General features: G+C 40.4%; 3 protein-coding genes across 3 annotated transcripts; 2 read left to right on the top strand and 1 right to left on the bottom strand.

Annotated features, from left to right (window-relative positions):
• Window positions 1-5,080, top strand: LOC140552148 (digestive cysteine proteinase 1-like). Its single transcript, XM_072676172.1, has 11 exons — window positions 1-144; window positions 354-419; window positions 808-900; window positions 1,272-1,444; window positions 1,959-2,208; window positions 2,349-2,544; window positions 2,996-3,186; window positions 3,319-3,410; window positions 3,683-3,844; window positions 4,124-4,313; window positions 4,489-5,080. Exons 1-11 carry the CDS (start codon window positions 99-101, stop codon window positions 4,674-4,676), a joined length of 1,647 nt encoding a protein of 548 aa, XP_072532273.1. The 5' UTR covers window positions 1-98; the 3' UTR covers window positions 4,677-5,080.
• A 520-nt stretch (window positions 5,081-5,600) lies between these two features.
• On the bottom strand, window positions 5,601-18,480 carry LOC140552146 (solute carrier family 22 member 13). The gene is made up of 10 exons (XM_072676171.1): window positions 17,618-18,480; window positions 16,378-16,481; window positions 15,904-16,058; window positions 14,485-14,653; window positions 13,217-13,331; window positions 12,084-12,187; window positions 10,383-10,594; window positions 9,876-9,984; window positions 9,242-9,442; window positions 5,601-8,217 (listed from the first exon to the last, which is right to left on the bottom strand). Exons 1-10 carry the CDS (start codon window positions 17,972-17,974, stop codon window positions 8,112-8,114), a joined length of 1,632 nt encoding a protein of 543 aa, XP_072532272.1. The 5' UTR covers window positions 17,975-18,480; the 3' UTR covers window positions 5,601-8,111.
• A 3,146-nt stretch (window positions 18,481-21,626) lies between these two features.
• Window positions 21,627-25,909, top strand: psmb4 (proteasome 20S subunit beta 4). Its single transcript, XM_072674858.1, has 7 exons — window positions 21,627-21,768; window positions 23,380-23,586; window positions 23,706-23,852; window positions 24,825-24,906; window positions 25,042-25,158; window positions 25,443-25,531; window positions 25,746-25,909. Exons 1-7 carry the CDS (start codon window positions 21,647-21,649, stop codon window positions 25,756-25,758), a joined length of 777 nt encoding a protein of 258 aa, XP_072530959.1. The 5' UTR covers window positions 21,627-21,646; the 3' UTR covers window positions 25,759-25,909.
• Window positions 25,910-26,248: the final 339 nt, after the last annotated feature.

Raw genomic sequence — 26,248 nt, 5'->3', positions numbered from 1 at the left:
ACTGAACTTTAGACTCGGCTCCTGCTCCGGTCCTGTTCGGACCACTGTAGCTGTATGTCCTGCTGACCACAACCTTCAACCTGTTTACTCACCTCACCATGGGGCCTTTTCTGGCGGTGGCCGCGTTACTCGGCTGTGTGTCCGGTGAGTGCTTGCTGCGTGGTGTTCAACACCAGCTGCCCTCGTTGTCTTGTGTTGCTAAATGTCTAGCCAGTTAGCTACATGGACTGGCTGCTCTGAACACGGACTATAAATAGCCACAATTGCTCTGTGCTATATCCGTATCTGTATTCTGTAAAACTGGCTGAATGTAAACAGGCTAATGAAAAGACGCTGTCCCTTCCTCCCCCCAGTCTTGGAGGCCACACCGCTGGTGGGCCATGCTCTTCCTGATTTCGGAGATATGCATCATGTTAAAGGTCAGTAAGTGGTCTGATTCGTCCCATGTCTGACTGTCTGGGCTCTTTTTAAAGGGAGATGCAAGTGGTGCTACCCCTCACCCCCCCCCCCCCCCCCAACCCCCAGTCAAGAAAATGAGTCCTGCCATTAGCTGCCTTTTTCTGCCACGTTGGATTATTGTTGTGATCCCTTAAAAGCTCTTAAACAGCTTGTTACATCTAAACACGTTGTATGAGCGTAATTCACTTACATAATCGAGCTGTGGCACAATTTATTCATATTTGTGTTGCTATATAGAGTATGTAAATCAAATAATCCTGTCTGGATCATTTGTAATGTTAAATTTCTTATTTTCCTCCTTCTGATTTGATGACTTTTGTTTTAATTATGATGCTTTTTTATTTGAAGGTGTGATTACATTGCCCTATGCTGAAATCAAGGAACCGTTTGAAGCCTGGTATGACCTGAAGGGGAAGAGAAGCCGCATTGACTACTATCATGGTGAGTGATCTGATGCTCTTCGCTGTAGGTTCTCCTGACTCATCTCTGAATGAACACTCTCACCACCTTACTGTAGACCAGCGCCTGCCTCGTTGTTTGCCTTGTAATTCAACGTAAATAACCAAACATGTGAATTCCCCATGACTTAATTAAGTTTTTTTTTTTTTTTTTTTTGCAGTGAAACTATTTAGACCTGAAAATACTGCATTTGTGCTTTATAATGGTAGCATCACTTAATTCTGTCTTCTACTGCAGCCCTATCCACACTAAATTAAATTAAATTGCAGTTACTGCAACTAGTGTACAAAGTTTCTCTTGCCTAATAACCTGAATATACCTGTCACTTCTGCTCTGTGGTGACCCCTCAACAGGCCAGGTCTCCACATTTCAGCTTGGTTCTGCAGTGCCTCAAGGTGTCAGCTACAAGATCACACCAGTTACTACAGAGACGGAGTTAAATGCCATGAAATGCTTCCAGGTCAATGGCACTAAGGATGATCCAGTCCTGCCTCAGGCAGCATTGCCCAATGTACAGGGCTTTCAGGTATGTCCTTGGAGTTTGTGTTCTACACGGGCACCCCTAAAATGTGACTACAATGCATAAGTGTGTAAAACGAGTGTTTAACAGTGTATTGCATATTAACTTTGTCTTTTTTGTTAAATGATTGTGAAAAGGTTTAGTCAAAAGGCTTTAAAGCAGCATTATGTAACATTTTGCCTTAAAATAATAGCTTCAAAATCATGTTGATGCTTCACTGACCTGTAATAGGAAAGTTGTTGACTCCTTTATATAACTCTGGTAAAGTGAGCAGGACAATGCTTGGGTCATTTTACGCTGCATTTTACACTCATTTTACACATCTATGTGAAATCCTTTAATATTGCTCTATGAACTCGAATTTGAACTTGCTCTATGAGCTAGAAATTTAAATTATTACATAATGCTGCTTTATATTCAATAATCTCTTCTGTTGCTGACCTTCAGTTTTGTGGGCTATGAATTAACTGTGCTTTTGATCCACTTTTCTTTTTTTTTCTTTTTTTTTTTTTGTCTCCAGTTTGAGCAGATGGATTATTATGCAGGTGTTTTGTGCGAGGTGTGGAAGAACATCACTACTATTGGTCACAAAAAGAACACTTACCGTCTGTGGGTGACTCGCCCAGAGGGAGGTGCCTCAGTGGCTACACCCCAACACTATGAAATGATGGGCTACAACACTCTGCTCGGCTCCCACTATGACAAATACCTCATTGACTACAGTGACTTCAACCCTCTAACTGATCCTAAGGACTTCAACTTGCCAGACGGTGCCTAAATACACACACTCTTTTCCTCTCACACTCTGATGCATGCATACACTTCCTCTGCCATGTACAGCTAAGTCAACTACCTCTCTGTGTCTTGTGCACCATTCATAACCTTTTTACTTGATCTGTCTTTCTGTAAGGTATGGACTGCGGCCCATTTCCTGGTCCAGGAGCGGAGCACCGGCTCCTTGCCAATCCCATTCAAGACCTGATTCATACCTCCCCTGTTGGCCACGCCCATCGGTTGTTTGGGCACTTCAAGGTGAAATATGAACGCAACTATGAAACTGAACAGGAGCATGAGAAGCGAGAACATGACTTTGTACATAATATTCGGTGAGCATCAAGGATTTAAAAAAATGTATTCATTTTTTTTTCTTCCCCCTAACCCCAAGTCTGGCACTTTCGCATGTGGAAGTCAAGACCAACTTTGTGTTCCATTGAGTATGTGACCAGTTAGTTTTACTTTCACATTGCAGTTTAGTCAATGCAATAAAGAACTCTGAACGATGGACATACGTCCTATCATTGTCATCCTACTATGTGGGCTGTTGCTCCCTATGCTTGACTTTGTAATGGGCGTGTACGGACATCAGATTTTATTTAATTGAATGATTTTCTGCGTCTGCTTAACATTAATGCAAATACATTTGAAGGCTGGTTATTGGAGTCTGTGTGCTTTGTAGACATTTACTGTTTTAATTGTATTGTTTAATGGGTGATTGCCACCTTGAAGGCACCTTGAGCGTCTGGAAGCAGTCCTCACTCACTTCCTCTTCTCTCTCAGGTATGTTCACTCCATGAACAGAGCAGGCCTACCCTTCTCTCTCTCACTCAATCACCTGGCTGATCGCTCTCAGGAAGAAATGGCTGTTATGAGGGGAAGACAAGGAAGGAAGACCCCTAACAACGGTCAACCTTTCCCCGCTGAACTCCGCTCTGTTGCCACGCCGGACTCACTGGACTGGAGGCTTTATGGTGTGTCTTTGTTGCTTTGTAAACATGTCTGTGCATGCATGGATGTGTACTGCATGTGTAGGACTTATGGTCATGCCGTTCAGACATGACTCATGATGCTAATTTTAAAATGCTACATTTGTGTGTGTCTAGGTGCCGTCACCCCTGTAAAGGACCAGGCTGTGTGTGGGTCTTGCTGGAGCTTTGCCACAACAGGAGCACTTGAAGGAGCATTGTTTCTAAAGGTGAATTCATGGTGCTAACACACAAATATGTGCACATATACAGGTTATACAAAGTAGGTATCATATAAATGTATATGGCAGGTATTTTACAAACTGCTGTGAGCTTTATTTGAGTGAATGCAATCTGCAATTGTTGCATCACAGTTGTTAATTTCAGTTTATTTGTAAACTGATTTGTTGAGTTCAGTGTTCATTATGCACGTTCATGCACAACACTGACCTAATTATAGCCTCCAGCTGCATCTTTTTCTTTCTTCCCCCCCCTCCCCCAGACAGGGGAGCAGGTTGTGTTGTCTCAGCAGATGCTAGTGGACTGTACGTGGGGCTTTGGTAATAATGGGTGTGATGGAGGAGAGGAGTGGAGAGCATATGAGTGGGTCATGAAACATGGTGGCATCTCCACTGCAGAGACCTATGGACCATATGCTGGCATGGTTTGTATTAAATTCATCTAATCACATATTGCTCAACTGTAAACCGTAAACCCTGTAGTCATATTGGACTTCAGAAGCGGTTTAATATTGTAATTATTGCCAAAATGTTTTCACCAAAAACATTAGAGCATGACTTGACTAAATGTTTATTTAACTTGATCATTGGAGTTGTTGCTTGTCCTTTATATATGGACTGCATCTCTAATTATTTCTAGTTCTGGTTTGATTTGCTTGTTCTCTTGAATTGTGTAACAGAACAGGATCTTGTGTTTGTTTCAGAATGGTTTGTGTCACTATAACTCATCCCAACTGACCGCACGTGTGAGGAGTTACACCAACGTGACCAGCGGTGACTTGGAGGCTCTAAAGGTTGCGCTGTTCAAGAATGGTCCCACGGCCGTCAGCATTGACGCTTCTCACCGCTCCTTCACCTTCTACAGTAATGGAGTGTATTATGAACCTGCCTGCAGTGAGTTTGTCATTACTCCTACAGTTTGGGGATGTTTCTAGTATTGAATTTCTGTGTTATATTAAGTATTTTGCAGGGAATTACTCTGCTTGACAATGAATCACTTGGATTAATAAAACGTAATGTTGGCAAGAAAGCATGCATGACACATTTGTGCTTGTTTGTCTTTGTGTAGAGAATGGGACAGATGACTTGGATCATGCTGTGCTGGCGGTGGGTTACGGGGTACTGGACAACCAGCCTTACTGGCTAGTGAAGAACTCCTGGTCCACCTACTGGGGAAATGATGGATATGTGCTGATGTCCATGAAGGACAATAACTGTGGCGTGGCAACCGATGCTACGTATGTGACACTAGCTTAAAGTGCGTCATGTGCTTCGAGAACCCTGTGTGCACACTAGAGCTGCACAACATATTGTCTGTGAATGATCACAGCAGTCGTCGCTGAGATTTATTTCAATATGCAAAAGAAAAATTGTGTACTGCTTGAGCATGCTGGTCAGTTTCATGCGTTTAGTGTTCTGGTAAATGTTCATATACATTGATTTCTGTATGTGATAAATTTGCAATCAAACTGCTGCATATCTGTTTTATCAAAGTTTCAATATGTACTGCCTTTTGTTTGTTGTGCAGCTCTAGTGTTGATTTGAGCAAGTATGTAGAGGTGGCACTGGTGTGGCTATTTCTGTATGCTGACTGTTGAATTTCATATTTTTGTTTCTGTGGGTTGGACAATAAAGCTTTTTTTATAAGGAAAAAACTAGGACTTTCAGACTTGCGTCTAATCATTATTTTAAACCTACACCTTCAGAAAGGAATCTCAACAACTTGACATGCCTAGCTTGCTCTTACAGGATTTATTTTTTTTGCCAGCCCAAGACACTTTTCCTAAACAATCAGAAAATGTGGATACAGGAAGTCTGGAAGTCTAACCTTGAGGGGACCTAACTAAAGATAACCTTACCATTTAACACCACTTGCCTAATATTGTGTTGGTGCCCCTTGTGCCCCCACAACAGACCTGAACATTTGAGGCATGGACGCCACAAGACCCGTGTTCACAAGTTTCCTGTGGCAGCTGGCCCTAATATGTTAACAACAAATCCCAAACCAAACTCCAGAGTTGATGTAACGATGCTCTGCTGAACCCCATGAAGAGACACAAAGTCACCGGGTTTAATGTAGTATATTTTACAATGGAGAGATTTATTCAGAGTGAAGACGGACAAAAAGGTAAAAACCTTCTAAACCATCCCCTTGCCTCTTAGTTATCGCCATGTCCTATAAGGGTGAATTTAAAACCAGCATAAATAAAAATAATCATTACCAAAAGGCTTTATTAATATTGTATAAAGTTGTAATATTACCAGTGTTATTGAATACACTATGCACATTTCCTCATTCTGGTTCTGTTAAAAGGACATCACCCCTCTCTTGAGCTAGCCGTGGGCTCTGTGGCATGCTCATGAATAAGCTCCGTCTGCTCTGCCTCTCTTGTACTAACTGTACATGAACACAGACAACAGGTATCACAGTTAAGTATTCATGGAAGTGTTACAAACACAAATACGTTGTCCTCAGGTGATGATCAACGTGTTTGCCTCATCACAGCTGTGGCCTCCATTGATTGCATAAGTGAGCCTTAGGTGCCAATAAAGACCTTGTTGCCGGTTCACCAGTTGTACTTTCTCAGGACACTTTTGGTAGATACTGACCACTGCATACCGGGAACACCTGCATAACAATCACGCATAACAGCATAATGTGGCCCTTGACACATCCTTACGCTTGATCATTTATACTTACAGCATTTAACACACTGACTTTAAGTACTGACTGTTCACTTGCTGCCTTGACAGATGACACTGTAGAGGATGTTTTCTTACTTCATCCACTAATGTAATAGCTTAACAAACTCCAGCAGCACTGCTGTGTCAGATTTGCTGCTCTGCTCTGTGGGGGCCTGACCATTTAAGAACAGGATGAAAGGAGGCTAATAAAGTGTGCAGAGAAACAGATGGACTACAGTCTGGAGTTATAGAACTACATAGTGCTCCTATATGCTGAGTGGAGCTGATGGTAGAGCTAATGGTAAGCTAAGTTTATTCCAAATATGTATGTATATCTCACACAAAATAAATAAAAGCACAATTTAATTGATTATGCAAAGCCATTGTATTTACAGTACAAGTCATGGTAATGGATTTCTAATGTGTGGTTATCCAGATCCAGAAATACAGCTGTACCTTCAAGGATCAATGGCTCATAACTGAACAGAATAATTGTTTGTACAATTATACATTTAAGAATAATTCTTGATGTAAACAGAACCGGTTTTGTCTCTGGCTGTGGTTTTAATACAATATTAACCTAAACAAGAAAAGTATACCACTAAGCTTCCTAGTCATTAGTTCTGTTATTGTATGTCTTCTAGAAGACTGCCTCAAAGGACTAGGTTATTGAGAAGACACTGCTGGTTCATTCCCATGGGCATTGGCCTGTATGGTGCAGCCGAGAACAGGATCTTTCAGAGATATGTGTTCAGCAACTAAAGATCACACGCAAAGAGCAGTGTCACAAGACACTGTTTGTCTTCTCACTGGAAATATGGTCAGCACGTAATTAGGGCCCCATAATGACATTAGGATGCCTCCTCCACAGTGTACTTCTGATTGTTCATCTCTCTTACCAAGTTGTACTGTTATATTTCTGGTACTTTTTTATGCTCTATTCCTCAGACTATAGCACACCTGGCCTAACTATACTTACTTACTCATGGCTGATTTGTTTTATTTCAGGTAGCAAACTCTCAAAACCCATAAAGGGTAGCTTGAAGGTAAGTGGCTTTAAATTTTCCATACCTGCATCCCAATGACTTAAGTCAGTTACAGAAAGACAGGAGAATGTATATGGACTCATTTACTCTGATATAAATATATAAAGATGCATTTCAAATATTTTATTTCCTGTATCCAGAAGTTGCAACTAGTCTTTTACAGTAAAACAAACTATGACACAGAATGCAAAAGTGGTGAATTGCTTCATGTAAACAATACAGAAAAGGTGCATTGCAAGATGCAGACCTTTTTTACTCTACAGTCCATTACTGCAGCGTCGCTCTGTTGAAGCAACTTCTTAGTGTCTTGCTTTTGACCAAACTAGAATTTGTCCCATTCCTATCTGCCACAGCATATTACATTTGAACCTAAACTGCAGGAACCTCACCACTCCTGTTGCAGGTTAGAACAGGAAACTCAAATTCGCCCCCTACAGTTTCACAGTTAAGAGATTATTCAGTAACACATTTTCAACATACAAGTCACAGTACCAGTTATAGTAACAGAAATGCAAAAGAATTTCACAGGAAACAAATGATATTCATTATAAAATAGATGCTGATGCTGATGCTGAATCTTTTGACTACTCTGCGTACAAGTGTTTGCATAAGAGCTTGAGCACTAAGAATAGTGAAAGGTACTGTGTGTTATTATTGCATAGATTTACATGATTGACAACAGTAGCAATGCTGTTCTCTGAACAACTGCTAACAATGGTTTAAAACCTTTGATGAAACAGCAGCTATTTTCCATGTGACACTATAAAATTGGCCAAAGACCATCTTAACAATGCAGTACAAAATATACAAACTATCGTACAAAATATCAAATATCAGATTGCATTTCTAATCTGGAATCGAATGGAACCGCATAACTGACCTTCAGGTTCTCAGACGCCCATACTATCACTGATACATAGGGTTGTTTTTGTGCGTTTCTGCATGCTCAATGAATGTGTGTCTATGGAGACTCATTTGTTAGGCGCTGCAGTTCCTGGCCTTCTGTGCTGCTTGGTGACTGAATGGTGTCTGCAGGGAAATCTTGGTCATATTTTTCATTGGTAAATCTGCACAAACAAAAGATCAATGATCAACGTCCCCCAGTGTCCTTCTGATATTAAGAAACATGCAGTATGCGGTCTGAGTGGACAGAATGATGCATTTAATCTTGAGGTTTTCTTCAAAAGAAATCATTGTTTACATAAATCACCCATTCTAGGTGTCTTCCTTAACTAAAAATATGCTTATTTTAATATAACACTTTTATGTTCTTAAAACAAAACTTATTTCTTGAAGAAGACACTATTTGACAATAATGGATTGATGAATAGGCTTATACATGCTTAGACCCAGACTATTGCTTGGTGTGCAATATTTCATTTCTCCAATGTGGGATTAGTAGGACCTAAATAATAAAAACTGAACTTGTCCTTATATGAGGCCAAAGGATCAAAGTTTTTAAAAATTAAGTATCATGGTGCAAAGAAGCAGAAATGTAACGTCCCCATATGAGGATGCAGGGTCTCAAGAGGCTATAGTAGATGGTCTAATGGCAAGACTGTCAGATGTTCTTACTGAAACGGATGAAATCAGGATGCTAGTCTGTTACTCTGTTTTTAACTCTAGACTATATAATACTGGCAATATTTACTCGATATTCTGGTAGTTACTGGTAGTAGACCTAGGACCATCTTAAAATAAATGCCAATGAGGAAATCATGCTAGAAATCATGAAAATCCTTGATTTCTGCAAATAACAGTAATAATCAGACTCATTCTAGTGACTGGATTACCTGTCAGGTTCTTAGAGTTTTTACTGAACTGGGAAAAACTGCTTTTAGCTACAGTGTCACTTAATTATTTGAAAGTTCTAGTTTCTAACCACTTTTTCATTTTAGCTACATAATTATTATTAATATTATTTTTAAATCCCTTTTTTTGTTTTTACTGTTTAAAATTGTAGATTGTCCACTTATCCTTTTATGTTGAAATCATATTAATTGCTTTTGGTTGTATTTAATTTTTAATGTTTTTTGTTTGTTCATTTTTATTCTTTCGCCATTTACCTGGGTTATGGGTGTATTTGCCTACCTCTCTGCATCTTGGATGGTATCTGGCAGTGGTTTATTGGCTGTTTCAGGCAGGGCCAATGCCAGAGCTGCACCCAGAAGAGGAGTGGAGCCAAATATCAGAACTGGCACGACCGGGTTATGCCGTCCAAGCAGATTTATCATTGGAGCTAAAACTCCACCCATTCTTGCAAACATGGAAGACACACCAATACCAGTCTGTCTGTGGGGGGAAAAACAGAGCTGATCACAGGCTCATCATCTAGTACTCTCAAAATGAAGCGTGACATTGTTTATCATCCTTTTTTAAAATATTATTTATTTCTATGTCTTAGAATTATTTATTTTACCCCATTTTCTACATTATCTGCATTTAGCAGACACTCTTATCCAGAGCAACTTACAAGGTTACTCATATTACAGAGGTGGGCCAATGTAGTGTTAGGAGTCTTGCCCAGGGACTCTTAGTGGTGTAGCGCAGCATAGTCACCCAGACTAGCACTCGAACCCCAGCCTACCACATGGTGTGGTAACTTACTGGCCGGTAGTGGGGTTATCTGTTAATTGTCAGCTTTAGATGAACACATTTTTACACCACCAATAACACAATCCAGCATTTGGGGAAGTGCTTTGGATAAATAAGTGTGAGTAAATACCTAAGAACAGTTGGGAAAAGCTCAGCAGAATATATATAGATGATAGCAAAAGAGGCAGTGATTCCAAATTTCCCAGTCATAGCCAGAGCAGTCTGTATATTAGGATTATCTGAGAGTGAGAGAAAGAGAGAGAGAGAGAGAGAGGGAGAGAGATAGAGAGAGAGAGAGAGAGAGAGAGAGAGAGAGAGAGAGAGAGAGAGAGGAGAAAAGCATGGAGACAAAAAAAAACAAAGAAAATTACATAATCAACTACTTGGTCCTAGAGTACACCTTGTAGCCTGGAACTCAGGCTTATTAATTATCTGATTAGTTTAGTCAGATGTGTAACAGCAGGGAAAACTCTGAAATGTGCAGAGCTGAGGCACTCTTGGACCAGGCCTAGGACAACTGACTAGTAAAGAAAATGCCAATGACGAGGAAGCGGGATAGAGAGTATGAGATCAGGAGACCGATAGTAAAGGAGTTCATCTTCTGTGGGAAATAAACAAGCTGCAGCTGCATGCTCACCTGCTGGGACAGTGAGCATGAGGAGGCAGGCCCCACCGCCAATAAAGAGGAACGCACTCAGCGGGAGTCGCCGGCTGCAGGGCAGGAGGAGCAACACCAGCGACCTCGCAGGGACCTCCACCAATCCAAACATAAACTGAGTCAAGTAGAGATCTGTGCCCAGATCAGATACACCCAGAGACAGACCATAATACACCAACACATTAACAAACCTGTAGAGATGCACAGAGAAAGGAGAGAGAGGGTGGGTAATTCACACTTCAGTCCTTTAGTCATAATCAACATTTGTTCATTGTTTTCCACTTTTCTTAGTGCAAACGAATACAGATCTGATAACCATGGACATGAAGGGAGTTCGGAGTGTCAGTCTCAATCCAAGGCATGCACAGAATACACTAAACTTAAAACTTCTTTCAGCTATCACAACTGGCCATGCTCTCTTCAGGGTGGGTAGATGGCACTATGTCCCCTCATCACACTTAAGGAATGTTAGCCGGCACAGGCACCTGTTAATTGGTGGCAGTGGTTGGCCTCTACATGTATTGAATGGTGTACATGTGTTACACCATTCAGTATCAGAAACATTGCTAAAGGTAGCTGGTAGCTACTAACAGGTGGGTAAACGAATATCACACTCACAATGTTTGACATAAATTGAACCTGAAAGTTGTTCTTACAAAATTTAGTAAATGGACCAAAGGAAATTCTCAGAAATTACTTGGATTTAAACATTTTCCTCATAAATTGCTTTTTTGGAGTCTTATCAAGTTTTTCAAATTTTGCATCATGACAGCAACAGTATGACATTAGAGAAAAACATGAAATCAGAAATAAATATCTAATTTATTACTTAATAATGAACCATATTGTTGCTGTCACCACAAAATGTCTATTTTGCAGGAGAAAAAAACTCAAATGTTAATGCAAAACTATTTTAAAGCATTTCTATAGATCCATGAACTGTTGAGAAAAAGTAAATAACAGCTGCCAGGTTCACATTATATCAAAAATGTATCAATAATGTCTCTTTTAGGGCATCACGATGTGAGCATGCACACTAGTCACACTGCAGGATGTGCAATGGCATGCAAGAAAATTTAATTTATAACTTAATATAAATGTATAATAACAAATTATTGTATTGTATTAATTAGCAAATTATATTATTATAATTACTAATGTAAATAAAAAAAAAATTCTGGCTTAATGCAAAATAAAAACTGACTCTCATTTTCAATGACATACCTACCAGAGTCATCTCTAGAGATCATATCTACAGTGTGCATTATTAATTTCATGTTAATACCAGAGGTCAATGATGTTAGATGTGACTCTGGTGACTTTTGGTAGAATCTGTTAAAAAAAAACACCTGTATTTTTTTATATTGCAATATATATCACAGAACAACAAAATATTACAATGTCGGTACAGCCCTAGCCCTAGTTCTTTATAGCCCTGTTTAATAAAGGGTTCTATATAACACCACTATCGTCACAACACAAAGAACAGTCCTACACAAAACCCTTTAGCTTAGAATGCAGTGATGTGTATTTTCTCTGCTCTAAAATACTTTTTTGTAATCAACTACTTTGAGGTGTTCACAATGAAAAACACACAAAAAATGTGCAGAGTTTCACAGCAGTGGAACTGAGCCACGTCACGCCACATCACGCCACGTTTGGAGCACAGAGCTCGCTCACCAGATGTAGAAGAGGATAAGGGCTCTCTTCCTCATCTCTGGAGTACGGACAAGATCTGCAGCAGAGTGCTGACTCCGCCCCTGCATCTCATCACACCAGTCCAGCTGCAACAGAGCCAACACAGCACACCCATGCCCTTATTAAGCACTCTGCCAAAACAGATGGTATAAAAAAACAACAACACATTGGTGTGTTACTTTTAACACATCTATGTTACTGGTGTTATAGGCAGTGTGTTAACAGGCAGTGTGTTCAGATTTTTAACACCAATATGTCCTTTTGGCCTGAGGGCACCATGGCAAGCTCAAGAAATCCATGCATAGTTGAATTCTGTTATTTATTAATAAGTTACATCTCTTATTAAATTTATCATATTTTAAAACTTAAAATATAAAAAAACTCATATCATATCTCAAGTCATATGATCAGCTGATGTACTGTAACAAGTAATAACATAGTTAATATTGTAATAATTATTAATGCGGTTGGTTTAGTGCTGCCCTCCCTGTGTCAGACTGGGGTTCGGTTTCCCAGCTGGGTAAGCGCACCACACTACACCAATAAGAGTTTTAGGCAAGACTCCTAACCCTTCATTCACCTACCTGTGTAACACGATTCAACTGTGATTCACTCTGGATAAGAGCATCAGCTACATGACATAAATGTAAACATGATTAATAACACATTGTAGTGCATTTCTGAGAATCTATCATTATCTGCTGTTTGTGTAGCTAATTTCTACAGCGTAAGTATAAACGTCAAACTGGCAATACCGTGACAACAGCACACCAGTACAAACATCATGAAACACATGAAAGCGGACCTATGGGAAGCAACTTGGACCCAAATCCCTTAGGATGCTGTAGTTGTCCCAGTGTTGCCATGGCAATGTGAACTATAAGCTTCAGTCAGTCACTTTCAGGGGAACTCCTGCTTAATGACTGCCTGATTGGCTCAGTGCCTGGAGGGGCGGTGCCTGTTTTCATGGTGATACTAATGAAGCTATTGAACTATAGAGCTTTACTATGAAGGCTAAAAGAAAAAGCATGAGAAAGATATATATATATATATATATATATATATATATATATATATATATATATATCAACAGACACAGAGAGATGCTGATATACCTGCACGGTGGTAGGGAAGGAACGACCATTGACCATGGCAGCTTTGCGCAGAAGAACAATTGCCTCCTCTTTCCTGTCATTTACCAGCAGCCAACGAGCTGAATGAGGAAGAACCCTAAGGCAGAGGGTGAGAGCGCAACAAAAGAAGAGATTTAGAGTCTACAGAAAGGAAGAAAGGGACACAAAAGGAGTGATATAGTGAGGGAAACTGAATGAGGGACTTAAGTACTTCTATTTATGAACCTCATGCTGTAGCCAAAAGGCTGGCCTCTGTGCCCTGCCATGTTTGTGCCAGTATAATGCCACTTTAATGTCATTCATTGGGGAGAAAACCCAAACACAGTTTATTTTTCTGCTCATTATTACTTTTACTAATTTTGATAAATCTCTTATGTGTAAAGCTACAGTCAGTGTGTCTTACGGATTCATTCTTTTCAGTCCTACCGTGTTGCCACAGAAACGTCCTCATGTTTCTCAAAGCAGTGCAGATAATGAAGTCTCTGATATGCTGCCAATTTTGATTTGTTTTGGCCACATAATTTTGGAATGGTTCTTGTATATACAGATAGCACTTTATTTTTAGCAAATGTAAAAATAATGTGATAAACACACATAACTAAGGTTTTATTGTTATTGGTGATGAAATGTTCAGAACCGCTTGTTTTAGGTGTTGTCTAACTTTAGTAGCTAAAGGGCTGCCTGTTAGAATTTGTAGAAAAAAAGGTGTAGAGAAAACAAGCTAATGCTAAAAATGTCATTTTCCCCTATTGATTTAAGGATTTATTGGTAATAATTTAATGTAATGTGTGTATCATTGTTATAAAATGACCTACATAAACCACTACTACTACTACTATTGTATATGTTATGATATGTACTATATCTTATGATATCTAGCCATGGGGTACTATGTTCTTTATAGATAACTGTGTCATACAGTGTCAGAAATCACTATTCTCAGTAATTGAAACCAGCAGTTAGTGAAGTACTTGATTTTACTGTGGCTACATTGGTCTTGCAGGTCCAGTGCAAAACTCTTAAATACCAAAAATTTTGTATGCTGATCAACTATATTGAGGGAAGGAGTTCTACTGTGGGAACTTGATGACTGGAAGAGAGTTCAGATCAGCCACATAACAGATTTCATAGTGTGTAAGTGTGTGTGTGTGTGTGTGTGTGTGTGTGTGTGTTTGTGTGTGAGTGTGTTTGTGTGTGTGTGTGTGTGTGTGTGTGTGTGTGTGTGTGTGTGTGTGTGTGTACTCTCTCACCAGATGTAGAAAGTAAAGAGGAAACCTGGTGCTGAAATGGCGAGCTGCAGCTTCCTCCAGTCTCGAAGGAGGTAAGCCACACCTGCCAGCAGCATGTAGCCCAACCCGAAGAAATAATCAGTGAAGATTCCAGCCAGCATGCGTCTCTTTGTGGATGTCCATTCTGTTCCTGCAGAGTGGTTGGGGAGGGTGGTGAAGCTGGAGTTTGATGGGACTAGGGATGACTGACTACATGAGGTTTAGGACTGATACACAGGAGAGATATGTTTATTACTACCAGTTATTTATGTATGTTTGTCATGTTAACACTCATTTTGTCATTACAGCTTTGGAGATATTTAAACTGCTCATGTAGCTTAAGATAGAAGTGTCTAAGAAAAAGAATCAAGCCTGCCAGTTGCAGTCAAACCAAGCTCAAGACTATAATTTTCCCAAATTACAGTGTTCTCTAAAAGCATTGAAGCAGTGCAGTCAAAACAGCTTTTTTATGTATAGTCAACAATAGTAAACTTTATGTCGCATTGGTTTCCTGTAGGCTTGCTGAGGTTACTGTGTGCAAATATCATTTGTCATAGCACTTAAAAATATCTTGCCAGTGCTATCACAGCTTGCTTAAGTAAGCTGACCCATTTTATTGAGCGCACTGAGTAAACATTCACACAGCAGGCTAGAAAACGTAAGTGAATCCTTGATTTTATTACCTATAGATCCAGAATTCCTCCTCAACATTGTGCAAATCTTATTTGCAGCATGCAACAGTCCTAAAGATTCTCCACTTTACCACCCATGGATTGATGTACACCAAGGTCTTTTGCAATGCTTCTGTGGGCTTTTCCAGCTGGTTTTCCAGCTTCATGCATCTCTATAACACATCGTCTGAGATCCTCTGAAAGTTGTTTGCACCGAGGCATTAAAGGGCAGAAAAACCTGTGAAACCCACACTTCCAATCTCATCTCCTTAACTAAAGTGCTTTTTTCCCTGCAAAAATAGAGGAAAAGGCTTGCAAGCTGTGATTTCTCCCAAAGGGGGTGTTACTAAACTCTGATTCTGTAGGATGCTTAAACCTTTTAACAGTCCACAGTGGGACAAGAATGTGTCATTTGGCCAGGGGTGCCCAAACTTTCACATAAGTGTATATATATATGTATGTACACACACACACACACACACACACACACACACACACACACACACACGATAGACAAACTATTGGCACACACCTCTTAATCATTGAATTCAATGAATTGGTTGTCTGCCTTTACAAACACTTGTGAAAGAATGGGTCAGCGTGGTCCTGTCATAGGAAACCAGTATTGCAACAAGTTTGCGGTAATGTGGTAAGAAATGTGTAGATGTCCCAGTACTTTTGTCCATATAGAGTATTCTCTATATATTCTCTATGTATTACTCTGACTTACCCAAAACAAAAGCATTGATGATTATTCCTGAGATGGTGGTTCCTATGAGGAAGCGCAGGGTAACATACACCAGAAAGTTTGGCGCGAAAGCAGCAGCCATGCCAAACACTGTCTGAAGGGCAAGAGATAACAGCAAGGCGAACCTTCTTCCATACCTGACAGAGAGGGAAAACCATGGACCTTGGATGTGAGTGATGGGTTTGTTTTTATTGTAGTTACAGTGGGTCTCTCTGTAATGATAAACCTGATTGAACCAAACAACATGGACATTGGTTTGTTATGTATGATGTAATTTACATTATATTTCTAATGGTTGTATATTGTAGGGGGAATAGGGAGTTTGTCCTCTGCCTCTACTCTTTTGGTAACAGCAGTTAACAAATCATAATCATAGTATATACTGGATCATTCGTAGCAGTTTATATACCTTTGGATGAATAACTAAATAATAATAATAACTAAAAAAAAAGATACCTGTCAGCCATAGCTCCAAACACAACAGCTCCCACAAGTAAACCCAGCATATAGATGGAGGAGCCAATGCTGTTTAGACTTGCCCTGTCACAGACAAGATCCCACTAAACACAGACACACACACACACACACACACAGAAGAAAAGACAAACTCGTTAACACTTACATTCAACACTTAACACACATTATACCAAGGCCTCACAAGTCTTTGTCATAGTGTTTGTGCACAGGCAACAGAATGCCCTGTCTGAAATACAGTATGGATGAGAACATGGGGAGGTGGTAGACCCCTCAGATAAATGACATCGACCCTTGACCTGGTGAGCAAACGGCATGTTCCTGTGTCACTTTATGGCTAAAATGAATCAAGCGGGCTTTTTTATAACTACATTTATAGTGCTTCTTCAGGTCAGGATGTTTGACGATCACCACTACAGCTCACACCCCAACCGACAGCTCATCCCAATAAGGTAAAGGTGCACGTATTTGTCACTGTACAGTGTGCACTGTACAGCAAAATGTGTCCTCCGCATTCAACCCATCAGGTAGTGAACACACACTCACACACACACACATGTTAGGGGCAGTGAGTACACACACACACCCAGAGCGGTGGGCAGCCAACTCCAGCGCCCGGGAAACAGAGAGGGTAAAGGGCCTTGCTCAAGGGCCCAACAGCCCGGGAGCCCGGGAATCGAACCCACAACCCTGTTATTGATATCCCGGCGCTCTAACCGCTGAGCCACCACTGCCCCTAAATAATACTGGATGGAGCACCATTATTCCAGAGAACACAGTTCTACTGCTCCACAGATTAATGCTGGGGGTCTTTACACCCCTCTAGCCCAAGGCTGGCATTAGGCATGGTACCAATAGATTCAGAAAGTCCCCTATATATATATTATAATTATAATATATATATATATATATATATATATATATATATATATATATATATATATATATATATATAGTGTGAAATCTTGTCAATTGCTATAAATCATTTTTCACATTATTTATGTTTACTTGTTTATGTTTACTTTTCAGTATTAAGTAAATTAAAACATTAAGACGTGGTTTTAAAGAACTAGTTCAGACTTTAGAGCACTGCTCGTTTCTGAGGTGCATTAAACTGCAGCGGAGCTGAACAACCAGCAGTTTAATGAGTAAGCCCCTCTTCAGCCCCCTTCAGCCCCTCTTCAGCCCCTCTTCAGCCCCAGTGTTGAACGGAGAGTCTCACCTCTGTGACTGTGGTGGTCTCGAACACGTCGTGGCTGTACACCCACCCAGCCTCGCACGCGTAGCGGGCGCTCTGGTTCTCGGCTGATCTCGCGCTGCACGCGTCCACGTGCCCTGCGGAGGAGCGCAGTTCGCTGGTGTTCGCGAACCGGAGTTCGAGCCCGTCTGCGCGGGACTGGTTCCAATACTGGGCTCCGGGTCTCGCGCTCCGGCACCGGTGCGGCGGCGTGGCACCCGTGAACACACTCACCATCATGTGGAAGGCGAGCAGGATCTGCGGCAGACAGATCCATACATACAGGGTCTTCTGGTACCTGCCGAAGCCCCCCGCAGTGGCCAGGAGCTGCTCGAAATTCATCCCGCGCGCGCCTTCAGGAATCTGCGCTTCAGCACAAGCGCTGAATCTGGATAGGAATAGTTGCACTGGAGGCTGGGGGGGATACTTGGGGGTGAAAAACAAGTTTGCACTCCAGTGGTGCCAAAATGCATCAGTTTAAATTCCGTTTCTGAGGCAAAAACGTCCAAAGCACCATCAGCCAAACGGAGACGTGACTCGCGCTGCCTTTGTCTCAGTCTGGAGTGAAGCTCTGAGAATCGGGGCTGCTCACACACTTACACACCACACACACACACACACACACAGCGCAACACAAACACATCCGTATCGATTACACATCCATCAGTCCGATGGTTTAAGTGGCACTGAGTTAACCCAGCACGCCCCCATACTCACACCCCCCACACGCGAGCGCAAAACACGCCTATTGTAAAAAGCTTAAAGTGAAGAAGCGAAAAAAACGGCGGAGATAAACAAGAGTCAAACAGTCCAGTAAACATCATTCAGGGCAAATGAGCCGCTTTGATCCGGTTGTTCAAAGCATCGAGTAAATGAGTCCCGCGCGACTTCACAGACTCGCGCCGAGAAAAACATCCTGCGGTGCAGAACAAAGTCAGGGAGGTGGGAACAGTGTGAGACTGGAACGCAGTCACACACACACACACACACACACACACACACACACTTTCTCCAGTACCAGTTAGCGCTAATTGGCGACTGAGAGGGTGATGCACATCAGGGAATTTACAGGATTTCACTTTAGATTCTCTTCAAAAGCTAAACAGTTTTATTTTCCAGTCCAGATTAATTTTCTGACTCCGTTTGAGGAATTAAACAAAGACAACAGCAGCTCATGAGCTTCCTCCAGCCAGATGATGTGAACCGGGTTAACTGCTAACCCAATCATAAACAACCAGCTGCGTTTTGCCATTCTGCTCGACACAGAGCCCCTAATAGGACATGGGCTAAAATGACTGGACTTTTCTATAATGAGTAAAAAAAAACACCAATCATGCCTTCAAAAAGACCTGATTCCAACCTCCTCCTCGCACCCTAAACCTCGAGACATTGAGACAATTTAATTCACTATTCACTCTGATCTACAGATAGAACCAAAAACATATGCTCCAAAAAAGCATTAAGTAGCAACTATACCTTCAAACAGCAGCTTGATGGTACTCTGACTGTAAAAGGGAGAATGGCGGTTCTATCATTGTCACCCCAGGCCCGTGTGGTATGCTGCTACCTGCAAGCATGCGCGCACGAGCACAGTGCAAACTGAGCAGGGGATGCCGGTCATGTAGCCAGTCGCAATGTGACGCCCACAGATGATCACAAAACCATGAAGAGCTAACATTAGTTATGGATTTGAATGTGACTGTCATTACCCGTTAGGCAGAAGGGGGGTTCAGTGTAGTTTAGCTTACGTATAAATGTCTTAACGTTTATACGTAAGCCGCTGGCTTTGCAAATCAGGTTGGAGATGGGAATGGGGTAGCGACACTGAACCCAGTCTCACATCCCCGTCCGGGTTTTACTTCCCTCAGACCCTCAGGCAGTATTACGTCCGCTGCAGCAGTACAGTGTCTGGATGTGGGATTAGGCGCCACACCAGAACACTGCACTATGTAACTTTGGTGGAGCTGAACGAGCCCTCTCGTGAGAACAGTGTAAAGTCATATTCGTGTAAAATCCTGTAATATTACTCTACTGCCTCAAACCACACGCTACTTTATCTTCAGATGCCGGTTCTGTATCTCTCAGCGTGTGTTAAGTAAGGGCGCTCGAATTGTGAATTGTATTTACTGCAGTGGAGTGAATTACACTTCCCGACTGTTGGGGGAGCTTAAAACACATTTCTGAGGGAAGTGAGATATAATAAAATGATATCTGTTGGCAAGCACTGAAACAATGTCTTTGTATTTGAGGCAAATTTCAAAATACAACCTTATATAGTGGTCTATATCCATCAGAAATCACAGATACATAACTTCCAGAAGCTGTTAGTGGAGTAGTGAGTGAAATGCGCTTACTTTTCTCTATTTATCTTGAGATAATTACTAATGATAATACTGAATGCATTTTCCTACTTTAAGCTTCACCCATTGCAGCATTGAGCTGTGGAGCAGTGGAACTGTGTTCTCTGAAATGATGCTGCTCCATCATCAGGATTGGAATGAATTGGGGAGTTGGGGTTGTGGTGGGGTGTTGATCATCCAACATCCGGACCTCACTACCGCTCTTGTCACTGAATGTGATCAAATCCTCACAGTAATGCTCCAAAATTTACAAGAAAGCTTTCTCTGGGCAGTAGAGACAGTTATGGTTTACATGAATAACATTATATACAATTAAATATGAAAAAAATAATTCCTCCTGTAAAAAAGCCTTATTATATATATTATATTTCCACTCATATTTAACATTGTCTCCACCATGCCCACCAATTCGACCTCTGAACTCTGTTGTTGCTTGTGCAGCTCTACACTACCAGCCTCAATACTCTGACAATACTCACCCCCACATTTATTGTGGGAGAGTCTGATCCAAAATAAGCCGTAATTGTTTCTTTTCAAAATATTACAACAATTACCCCTCCATGTCTGTGGGCTGAGTTATTTACTTTTAGTTGCCTCATCTCTGAGCTTAATTGTCTTGAACACCAAATAAAAGAGAGGCCTGGCATTTCATTGTGCAATGCAGCCCATGTGTTTTGGGCTGTGCTCATATATATATATATACATATATATATATATATATATATATATATATATATATATATATACATACATATATATATATATATATATATATATATATATACACATATATATATATACATATATATATATATATATATATATATATATATATATATATGTATATATGAGTGCAGAATACCACCCGTTATTTCAGAATCAGAAGGTGTTATACACAATCGCACTTCAATGAACCAAATAATTATAAAATAATAAATAAAACTGAAAACTGCTTGGTTGTGAGCCTTAGGTTCATGCTTATTCTGTGGTCTTTTGGTCTCCCTCCTTTCCTTGGTTTGTGAAATGCATCAATTAATGGTATTCAGATTGGGCAGCAAACAACAGTTCACTTGTGTCCCTGAAAATCTCAATAATTATTCTTTAACAACCAATAAAATGCCAATAAAGACAAGTGATCAGTTTCCTTAATAAGCCATACAGGCTCATGCCTGAGGTGATATGCTTTGGGTAGTGTAATGGGTTTCCCGCCACACTCACAACCATCAACCCAGTTTTTGGCATTTCCGCATAAATTTAATGATTTAATTTCTTTTTGTTAGATTTATTTACACGTCAGTGAGGACACACAGATGACAAAGAGTAGCAGGCAGTTCCCCAGTTACTTTCGGGCCTCTGAAATGTATAGGTTTCTCTCCTCCTTATGCACCTACCGCCTCCCCCTCTTCACTCCATCTAGGGGACTTCGTCCAGATGTTCCTGTCATTTCCAAACGTCGCTGCATTTGCTGGTCAAAACGAGGAGTTTCACAAAACAGTGTGTGATTACAGTGTAGTGTAGCTGACTCAGTGACCCAGTGACTTTTATGACCATTTTTAAAGAGCCGATGCGGAGTGACCATGGCTGGGTTTGGGATTGAACCCGCTGAACGAAAGCACGCGTTAGCGGAGTGAGGTCACTTCCGTCAGCGCTGAACATGGAGGCGAACGGGCTGAAGCTGAATTTCTGGGAGAGCGGACCAGCACCTGGCCAATTTTATTCCTTTCCAGGAACAAGCCACAGCACGGTTCCAGGATGTGGACCCATCAAACACACACTGTAAGCTTTACAGGTGTTTTTACAGCTTATACAGTCAGCTAAACGGCCAGTTAGCTCTAGTTTCAGTTTTCATAACACTGCTGTATCATCATGGTGGAAGGCGCCCGGTTAGCATGCTAACGGCTAACTGCTAACAGTAGTCTAGCGTTTATAGACTCGTACGATCTTCATAGAAATGAAACCTAGCTCTTTAATTGTGAACAAACCCGTTTGGTTTATGAAATAAGTAAGAGGGGTGTTTTCTAACCTAGGCTTGTTGTTTGTAACTCTAGCTAGGTTAACTGTTTAGACTAGGCTAATATTAGCAAGCTAGCTAGCTAGGTAGCTAGCGCTGTTTCGTTAAAGCTGTGTCATGCAGATCTTACTAGGAAATAAACCGAATTAAAATAATTCAGTTTGCTTACCGGTGTACGTTGTAGATTATAAGACGTCCGGGCATTCATAGTTTTAGTTATGCTATATTATCATATTTTCAGTTGTTCATTAGATACGCAGACTGTTATGTCCAAATATTTGTGGACATCCCTTTTCTGAATTAGCTAGATAGCTAATTCATTCAGCTACTTTAAGTTTAAGGGCACATGCACACACACGGCTTGTCCAGTCCCTGTAGAGAAGTATTGTCAATAGAAAAGGACTCCCTGGAGAAGATAAACACCAGTCTATTGGCATCATGCCTTACGTCAGGTGTGGGCTAGAGTGGTCTAAAGCCCCCCAGCATTGAGATGTGGAGCAGTGCAACTCTGTTCTCTGGATAATGGTTGGTGCTCCAGCCAATACTTTTGGGAGGAGTTGGGGATGAGGTGGGGTGGTAATCATTGCACTAACTCTCTCTTGTTGCTGAATGCAATCACATCCTCACAGCAGTCTTTAAAATAAGTAGTAGAAAGCCTTCTCTGGACAATAGAGACAGTTACTCCAATAGAGCAGGATAAACTCTTTATAATAGCCTTGATTTCAGAAAGAAACAGTGAACGAGCAGCGCTCATACTTTTGTTCATGCAGTGCACATAACATTCTACGGAGGTACCTGAAGTATCAAGTCATAAAAATAAATATTTAGAGACATAATCAATTCCCTCACTTTCCTAAGTAGTTTCTTTGATTAAAAAAAAAAACTGTTCCCTCAATTTGATAAATGATTCTCTCTTTATTTAAATTTGTGGAAAATATATTGTTAAATAAACAGTTTATTCAATTGAAGGAACGATTTATGTCTTTAAATATTGATTTTCTACATTCATACTTTAGGGGCAGTTTTTACTGTTTTATTTCATGTAATTAATTTCACACTGTAGTTTTATTTTAGTTATATAGGGGTGTATATTGCCGCTAACTCTCTATTTACAATCTAATAAAACTTTCACTTATGTGACTCCAAATGAAGGCAGTCAACTACAAGACTTTTTAGTGTGTGAAGTTTGCTTTTTTGCTGTGATGATATGAGGCTACAATAGTAAAGATCATATTTGAAGTACTTTCCACTGCTTTAGTCCAGCTCCTCTGTAAAATCAAGAAAGCTTGATTCAAGAAATTTTGATACCAAACTGATTTACAGTAACATTGTGTAAGTTACTGATGTTCCTTAAATGTCTTCATTTCCTTTACCAGTAACCCCATGGTGACAGGGACATCGGTGCTGGGGGTGAAATTTACAGGTGGTGTCATCATCGCTGCCGACATGCTCGGCTCCTATGGCTCTCTGGCCCGCTTCCGCAACATCTCCCGTCTCATGAAAGTCAACGACACCACCATCATGGGGGCTTCAGGGGACTATGCAGACTACCAGTACCTTAAACAGATCATTGAACAGATGGTGTAAGTGTTCAGTTATTATAACTATTTAACTCTATTCCATTCAAGGTAAAATAGCAAAACAGTGTGTCTATACTGTTAAGCAGCAATACAGAGATTTTTTTTCTGTGCCATTTGTTCAGGATTGATGAGGAGCTCCTTGGAGACGGCCACAGCTACAGTCCCAAAGCTATCCACTCCTGGCTTACACGGGTCATGTACAATCGACGTAGCCGAATGAACCCACTGTGGAATACTGTTGTTATTGGTGGATTCTACAATGGAGAAAGGTAGGATACCAATATGTGTAAAAAGTCACTATGTCCTGGCTCTGTCTGAAGTGGCAAGAATTAAAGTGTAAGATATTAGTGGAAGAAATTTTTATCTGGTTAAGTCTGGTTGAATAGTATTTAGTATTTATTAACTGTTCAAATTTAGCCCCCCTCCATCTGTGTTTTCCTCCAAGTGACAGTTCAGTGTTTATCTCGTATACACAGTATAATGTAAATGTTTGAGCACTCTTGGCCAGATGATGTATTTTTAAAATATATATATTTTTTTATTATTATTATTGTTAAGCAGTAATCAAACAGACCACAAATGCCTAAAACGTTTTGTGACGAGGTCATTTTTTTTTGTTTTTTGTTTTTTGTTTGTTTTTTTTTGTCATCCATGCACCATCCTCTTGACTCAGCTAAACTTTCATGCACGTTCCTGGCAGTCATATGTGGTTTTGAATTGCCTGTCTTACCAGCATATAAACAGTACTCCTTGAGTTTTCTTGACCTTTCTTAAAAATGTTCAATACTGTAGACGCTGCAAGCTAATCACGCTTTGCTGTCATCCCATGGCCTTCTCCTACCTTGTGGGTGGGTGTCGCTTACTTTAGTTTTCACATCTTTTGACGGTTGTTTAGAGAAGCCCATGAGTGTAAGCACAAGGTTTGAGTATGATTTATGCTTGGAAGCTTGGAAATTTGATTCAGCTGACGGTTTCAAACTACAGTTGGTGTCATTCATCAGTTCCGAAAAAAAGACTTTGCCTTTGCAACACGTGCTGTCCACATTTTTAACAAGCCATATTTCTGTTTAGATGTTATGAAGTAGTGTGTGTATGTTAAGATGTGCCAAGTTATGTTTGATTTGCAACAGAGGCTCTGTTTCAATTGTGCTTTTCAGTTAAAAATTTGAGGGTTAGGGATTAATTGGTGATAAAATGAAGAAAAATATTTTTTCATGATGTTGTTCTTCGTATTCTTTTAGCTTCCTTGGCTATGTTGACAAACTAGGTGTTGCATATGAGGCACCAACAGTAGCAACAGGATTTGGTGCCTACTTGGCTCAGGTGAGTACAAGGATGGCATTGTCGTTCTAAATGAGGCATTTTGATGTGCATCAGTCTGTCCTTTGCATGATAAACACCATTGTTGGCTAAGACATTGTGATTTAACAGTGGCTGTGTGCTTGTTTATTTTTACAGCCCTTGATGAGGGAGGTGGTAGAGAACAAGGCTGAGATTACCAAGGATGAGGCACGAGCACTGATAGAGAGATGCCTCAAAGTACTGTACTACCGAGATGCTCGTTCCTACAACAGAGTAAGAACTGCTTCTAATCTTCTGTAATTAATATTCAGTTCAACAATTTGCTCAATTTGTCAAAGCAATGGCCATTTTATGTGCACAATTTACACTTTTGCATAAATAATAATATTTTAACAATGCAAATAAATCATCAATTCATGAGTATACAGGGGGAAATACTCACTGTTTTATGACATGCATTTTTCAGCTATACTGAAAGGGTGGGCCAGCAGATATTAAAAGTAGATGTACTCTTTAAGCTTCAAGTTTTAAAGAAGATTTCTGTGCTTTGCTTTTAGCATGAGATTGCCATTGTGACTGAAGAAGGAGTTGAGATTCTTGGACCACTGTCATCAGAAACAAACTGGGATATCGCCAAAATGGTCAGGTGAGTTGAAATATTGCACTGTGCTGTGCATCAGTGAAGTGCCCCCCCACCCCAGTATTTCATCATGTTCTAATATTCATAAAGGTTTACTCCTTTCCTTAAATGTTAATCCCATGTTTTAGATGCAAATGGGTTTTATTTACTACTTTTTCTAATTAATGAATATGTTCAACTTTTACAATAACCATGTGCCCCTTTTTTTTTCCTTATACAGTGGGTTTGAATGAAGGCTCATCCTGCAAACCGTTTTTGTGGACACATCAGTGGATATTCTTTGCACCATCCGAGAACTGCTTGTTAAGACTACACCTAGTTTAATTAATGATGTTTTCCCATTTGTTTCACTTTTCTTATACAGAAATAAAATTCTTAAAAATGCTACTGCATGTGTGTCTTTCTGTAAAACACAATAAGCAAGCATATGAGGTGAGTAAGATGCAGCACCTAAGCTGCACAGTAAAGTGCTATGCATGAAATAACTTATAAATACAGCAGTCTGCATTTAAGATATTCAATAGACACATATTTGGGACACCTACAGATTACACCTACAGGAGCTTTTATGATATCCTATATACGAGTGAACAAATTTCATTAACTGATTTCTTGCAACAGTGGCTCATATTACAGTGCTCTACTGGAAATCGGTGAACTCTTTAGAACCCATTCTTTCACTAATGTGTCCAAAGGCAGACTGCTTGGTTAGGTGCTCAATTA

This window comes from Salminus brasiliensis, chromosome 3 (assembly GCF_030463535.1).
Source record: "Salminus brasiliensis chromosome 3, fSalBra1.hap2, whole genome shotgun sequence".
Taxonomy (NCBI): Eukaryota; Metazoa; Chordata; class Actinopteri; order Characiformes; family Bryconidae; genus Salminus; species Salminus brasiliensis.
Note: the sequence above shows the minus strand (reverse complement) of the source record. Positions and strands in the feature narration are given on the sequence as shown.